The sequence below is a fragment of the Populus euphratica genome, unplaced genomic scaffold (assembly GCF_000495115.2).
Source record: "Populus euphratica unplaced genomic scaffold, PopEup_1.0 scaffold1157.1, whole genome shotgun sequence".
Taxonomy (NCBI): domain Eukaryota; kingdom Viridiplantae; phylum Streptophyta; class Magnoliopsida; order Malpighiales; family Salicaceae; genus Populus; species Populus euphratica.
The window spans coordinates 38,216-44,338 of NW_011501008.1; the positions used below are offsets into that span (position 1 = coordinate 38,216).

A 6,123-nucleotide genomic window follows, 5' to 3' on the forward strand; every position below is an offset into this window, starting at 1 on the left:
AAAATACCCCAGAACCCACCAAGCCTAAGAGAAAGAGTGTCATGAGAAAATAATTGAAATAACATATGGTGTTGGGAATGACACATGCAAAATGAAACCTAAGAAGCATACACCAAAATAAAACTTATTTGGTCACTTATCAAATAAATCAAAATAAAATCCAAAAATGATCAACCATTTGTAACCAATAAAATATTAATCAGCCCAATATCTAGTAGCTTTCTCAATATATAGGAGATCATAAATGACCTAACAAGTGGGGAATGCATTTAATGCATGGTGATTATAAACCTATTATCATTTTCTTGAGAGAGGAGGCGATATCACATAACTTATAAAATGGCATGCAAAACAAAATCACCCAAAAACCCATCATCCCATAACTCCAGCCACCATCCATAATGCCACTTGAAGCCAATGCAGCACGGAAAAGACATGTAAGAGGATGTGAGGATCCAAATCATAGTCTATTGCTTGAATTTATAGTGGGTTAGCGTCTGGGCATGCAAGAGGTGTAATCAAATAAAAATTCTCTTGAGATAAAAAAAAAATTCGTAAGAAATACTATTTGAGTCCATAATAAAAGCAAATATAATCCATAATGTTTTCATGATCTTTTGATCCTTTTTAGTTTTTTTTTGTTAATAATGAGTTTTCGAAACAATTTATTATAGATGTATAATTTACATGCCAACACATAAAAACTTAAGGAGATTATGTTTATTGTTAAATAAAAAATCACTTTTAATAGTTATTAGGAAATGCATATTGATGATAACATCCATGATCATGTCTCGTGATTATGAAGAATATGAGAAAAAAATAAATCTCTCCATAAATGCAATAAAAAAGTGATTGTGCAATAAAGTTCTCGTGTCATGCTACAAATTAGATCAAAATTATTTAAAATATTAAAAAATATTCAGACAATTAAAGATCTTTAGCGTTGTCATTAAACTTAATTTAGTGAGTCAAACATGAAAACTCCTTACCTAACTTTATGTTTTTTAAAATCATATCTTATTTAATAATATAAAAAAAATAGATACTCACAAAACAAAACCATTGATCAATATAATATTATAATGTTTTGTAAATTGCAATAATTATTTTTTAAATTCATTGTGATCTTAAAAGAAATTTAAAATAAGATATTTAAACAAATTTACAGTATTTTATATATGGTTAAAGAAAAAATTATTGATAAATCTATAAACGGATATAAAAATCTTAAAAAACATGAGTTTTTTATTAATTAAATATTCATAAATTTTGTTTTCATACTAGGCATGTATTAATTAAAAGAAAATAAAGTTTAAATTCTTATAAAAGCTTATAATATTATTTGTGAAAGATCATATAATTAAATAATAATTTTTTATAGTACATTTAAATCTAAATTCATAAAAAAATAAAAAAAATGAAAAAAAGCTAAGCATGCCCTAGGTCAGGCCATACCCTAGGTGACCCGATCAATATTTTTTTATTCTTGTTTAAAACAATTTCATTTCAGTTTTGTTATTTTTAATTATTAAAAAAAATATCATTTTTTAAAAAATTAATCTATTATTTAACGAATGGATCCATTAAACCATGACTTAATATGACATAAATTGGCCAAGTTTTATTAATATATAATGAACTATAATTTACTAAAATAAGTTATTATTATTATTAAATATGAATTAAGTTTCAAATTAAAAATTAAACTAAAATAATATTTACTTAATTAATCTAAATTTTAATAAATTAATTAAACTTATCAAACTCAAACTCGAGCAACACCCAATGATTAAAAATAAAAATCAAAATGAAGGAACGATTGACACGACAAGCTAGTTACGCAGGCCATTTCCTAGGTCACATGGTTTTTATATAAATACAAACGACAACCGTCCATGGCGATGATGTATTAAACATCGAGACATCCAAGAACACCCGGGGTCGTCTTCACTTCAAAACCCTAACCAGCACTTACTCAGATAGAGAAATAGAGAGAGAGCTAGTTGAAGAAGACGGGAAGGATGCCAGGTCCCACAGTAGAAATGGAGCCAATAGAACCACAATCAGTGAAGAAACTTAGCTTCAAATCTCTAAAACGAACGAGCGATCTTTTCTCTCCTACTCACGCTCAGCTCGCTCCTCCCGATCCTGAAAGGTAGCAATTTTCAAAACCCTAATTTTATGGATTTCTTTTTAAAAATTTTAATTGTTGGTTTGTTTCTGCAGTAAAAAAATTCGAATGAACCACAAGGTTAGTTTAAACCCCCCCCCCCCCCCCCCCCCCCCCCTCAATTTTATTTCGATACGGACCTAGTGAATATCTTTGCTTTATTATTATAAACTTGCATCGGTGGCTGTGGATTTAGTGGAACTTGTTGTGTAGATAAATTTGGAGTATAAAGGAATCAAAAGCACGTGTGAAATCCCGCTGCAACAAGTTAATTCAGCAACAACGGAAGCTTCAGGGCCTTCTAATGTCCTTGCTCTTCCGGGTATTGATATGTACTTGATAGTGCATTAATATGATAATAGCATCACTTTTTTTAGAATTAAATTGTGTTGTGCATAATTGCTGATTCATTAAGAGAAACAATGAATTTGGTTGGTTTTGGATTTTTTTTACTGACTTGGTTAGGACGTGCCTTGATTGTTTTCAGGTTCAGGTGATTCTAGTGTTTCGCAAAAAAGTGGAGCTCAAAATGCATTGGTTGTTGGCCCATCTTTGCAACCAAAGGGATGGTGAGTTCTCTCTCTCTCTCTCTCTGCATTTATTTTTACTGCAAAGGTTAGCATGAACAACAATGGCCTGTTTAATATCTTATTTCTCTCTCTTCTGTCCAACTGGATATATTTTCTATGATACTTCGACCATTGAATTTCAATGCATTTTTTAACTAGCAAATGTGGTGATGTTTGGAATCATGTTTTGTTTTTCATCCCAGCCGTACTTGCCTTTGCATGTTCCCACTTCATGTCAAGAGGATAACCTGAGATATTGATCATGATCTATGTGCATACTGAATTTAATTATAATATGAATTCAGGAGTAATGGATTATGTTATGGTCAATAGACTTCCCTTTGTTTCTTTGGCATGGAAGTGAATTATCATTTCAACAAGGAATTTTTTTTCTGTTGGCAAGTAACTTTCAACCTCTTTTCAGGAGTGATGGTGGTATTTCGGGAAAAAGCACTGCAGTGATCACTGCTTCTGGTTCATCTGAAAGGTTTATTTTCCTCCCTTTTTTGTCTTGTGTGACAATAATAAATCAGATAAACTTCGCATATTTATATGTAACACTTGCCCACTGAATTGGATCAAACCAGAATTTATTAGTGTGTGCCCTCACACTCCTTTTTTTTTTTCAAATATCTATGGTGGTTGCTTCTTTTTTTATTACAAAAAAACTGGACAATTGTTTTCCAATGTATGCAGTGTGATGCCTTTTATTTAACATATTTGTAGTCCTGATTGGTATTGTCGCATGTAACATTATTACTTGGTGTTCTGTTTGCTTCCTGTGTTATAGGAACTTCTCAACCTCTGCTATAATGGAAAGAATCCCAAGCAAATGGCCACGCCCTGTTTGGCGTCCTCCATGGAAGAACTACAGGGTAAAAATTCTAGTCTTCTTAGGGAAGCTTTGTTGGCTGTGTTGGTATTTGGCTCAAATGTCACTTGCAACTAATAAATTAAATGTCACTTGCTACTAATAAATTATGTGTCTATTTTATTCCTTTTAAACAAAAATGGTTCCTATAGAAGATGTCCAGTCTACATAAAAATTTGTTATTATGCTGCCTTTTTACCACATATCTGCTTCTAATGCTTAGTATTTGTCTTTCTCCATGAAAATGTATGTTTTTAGATGTCCCATTTGGACAATTGTTCTATTGATCATCAATAGGTTACAAGGGGTCTTACTTTGCTTGTAGCTTGTGTTTAAAATGTTGGTTCTGTTTTAGTAGTTGAATGCAAACCCAAAGGTGTTATTCATTGCTCTTTGGTTGATTTTGCAGGTCATTAGTGGTCATTTGGGTTGGGTGAGATCTGTTGCATTTGATCCAAGTAATACATGGTTTTGTACTGGTTCTGCAGATCGAACAATCAAGGTATTAAGTTTTTAATGATATTCTTTTTTCTGTTTATCTTGATGACATGTACTAACTACTGAATAAGTTATCTTACAAGTACTTGGCTTTTTTGAAGCCCTACTAATTCATTATTAGGATTCACTTTCTCATCATTTTACTCACTTTTGCATGTTCTGTAATCATGTCATTTCTCATTAAATTACGGGATCTGAGATACAAATTCATTTATTTGGGTACCAAATTCCAGATCTTACTATTGACCCAGATTATCTAAAATCTAATGGTTTTACAAATTTTAAATTTTAGAATAAGTACTTTTCATGTACTTTATTTATGATGTTGGTAAGATTTTTGTTTTCCAGGAGTGCCAATTTAGAGTCGTTCAATGAGTGTTTCCCTGCATTATTTAGATTTTAGAGTATATATAAACTAGATTGGATCCCCCCCCCCCCAATTTGTATGAACAACTTCTGATGGCTTTTTTTTCCCGTGTGTTTTGGTGCACTAGATATGGGATGTAGGAAGTGGAAGGTTAAAGCTCACACTAACTGGACACATCGAGCAAGTACGAGGTTAGTTGATCATAAATCATTGCTGTTGTGGATTGGTTAATCATGCTGTCAACGGACAACGGATTAAAATGATAAGACTGTCTTTGCAGGTCTTGCTGTTAGCCAAAGACATACCTACATGTTCTCTGCTGGTGATGATAAACAGGTTAAATGCTGGGACCTTGAACAGAATAAGGTGGGAACTTATACCTAATTAATGTATCCAAAGCTATAATGTGAGTGAATCTGCTTGTGAAACTGATGTTTTCTGTGTAGGCAATCCGGTCTTATCATGGCCATCTAAGGGGGGGCTACTGGTTGGCCCTTCATCCTACTATTGACCTTTTGCTTACTGGGGGGCGTGATTCTGTCTGCCGGGTATGGAATTTATTACTGTTATGAAGTTTTCTTCCTGCAATAGAGAGTGTGCAGTATGTTTGGCTACCTACTTAGTCAAAATTTGTAATTCTTGCTGTTTTTTTACATAGTAAGGTAACAAGTCAAAATTATTCTCAGGTCTGGGATATTCGTACAAAGGTGCAAGTTTTTGCACTGTCTGGACATGATAATACAGTGTGCTCAGTTTTTACTCGACCTACGGTGTGTGATTTTCCTGTTTTTCTGATTTCATTTTTCTCTTGATTACCCTTGCTACCTCATGATTTTGAAATGAGATTGTTATTTGTGATAAGTGCAAGTTGACAGGGAAAACTAAATACTGCTTTCATGGTTTAAGCTCCCTTTGTGTCTTTAACATCATTGGTTAAATGTGATTCTTTCTGTTTCCAGGATCCACAAGTGGTTACTGGTTCCCATGACTCAACTATCAAGTTCTGGGATCTTAGATATGGTAAGTTATATTTCTCTTGAGGATCCCCTTCTACCTGTTCATACTAAAGATTTTTATAAGTTCAGCATAATGGTGTTTCTGGTTTGCAGGTAAGACTATGTTAACTCTTACACATCACAAGAAATCTGTGCGAGCCATGGCGCTGCATCCGACAGAGTAAGTGCCTACACATGCCACTGATTTTCCTTGTTAAATGATGCTGTATATTGTGCTTTCATTTTTATATATGTTTTATGTTCTAAGTTTTTTTATTTTTTTGGGTGCTGCAGGCACTGCTTTGCATCTGCATCAGCTGACAACATTAAGAAATTCAATCTTCCAAAAGGAGAATTTTTACACAACATGCTGTAAGTTCTCAAACACAAATATCTAGTTAAATTCTGCAGTTCTCACGCTCCTGTGTATATGCGTGGATTTCATCTTTTATGTCAGTCCTGTGTATTGTGATGACTGTAATTGCTTAAGATTGTCTTAAGCTTGGTGAAATGAATTACGAAATATTATGGGCAAAAGAAAATCTATTGCCCTCATAATATTCACCTTTATTGTTCTTTAGTTGGGTGAACAAGATATGGTTTTGAAATGTTTTTCCCATATATTTGCATAGCTCCTATGTGTTTTGGCC

At 32.9% G+C, this 6,123-nt stretch overlaps 1 protein-coding gene across 2 annotated transcripts in view; it reads left to right on the forward strand.

Moving 5' to 3' along the window:
* The first annotated feature begins 1,895 nt into the window (after positions 1 to 1,895).
* The window catches only part of LOC105117039 (protein pleiotropic regulatory locus 1-like), a 7,676-nt gene continuing 3,448 nt past the window's right edge, over positions 1,896 to 6,123 (forward strand). The window contains exons 1-14 of one of the 2 annotated variants that reach the window (XM_011014574.1): positions 1,896 to 2,158; positions 2,230 to 2,254; positions 2,387 to 2,495; positions 2,661 to 2,742; positions 3,167 to 3,229; positions 3,533 to 3,617; positions 4,023 to 4,115; positions 4,606 to 4,669; positions 4,759 to 4,844; positions 4,925 to 5,026; positions 5,165 to 5,248; positions 5,438 to 5,498; positions 5,588 to 5,654; positions 5,768 to 5,845. In XM_011014574.1, coding sequence (XP_011012876.1) covers positions 2,025 to 2,158; positions 2,230 to 2,254; positions 2,387 to 2,495; positions 2,661 to 2,742; positions 3,167 to 3,229; positions 3,533 to 3,617; positions 4,023 to 4,115; positions 4,606 to 4,669; positions 4,759 to 4,844; positions 4,925 to 5,026; positions 5,165 to 5,248; positions 5,438 to 5,498; positions 5,588 to 5,654; positions 5,768 to 5,845 — 1,133 coding nt within the window. In that variant the 5' untranslated portion in view covers positions 1,896 to 2,024. The remainder of the gene's footprint in view (positions 2,159 to 2,229; positions 2,255 to 2,386; positions 2,496 to 2,660; positions 2,743 to 3,166; positions 3,230 to 3,532; positions 3,618 to 4,022; positions 4,116 to 4,605; positions 4,670 to 4,758; positions 4,845 to 4,924; positions 5,027 to 5,164; positions 5,249 to 5,437; positions 5,499 to 5,587; positions 5,655 to 5,767; positions 5,846 to 6,123) is intronic. The other variant, XM_011014573.1, reaches the window with a different exon arrangement.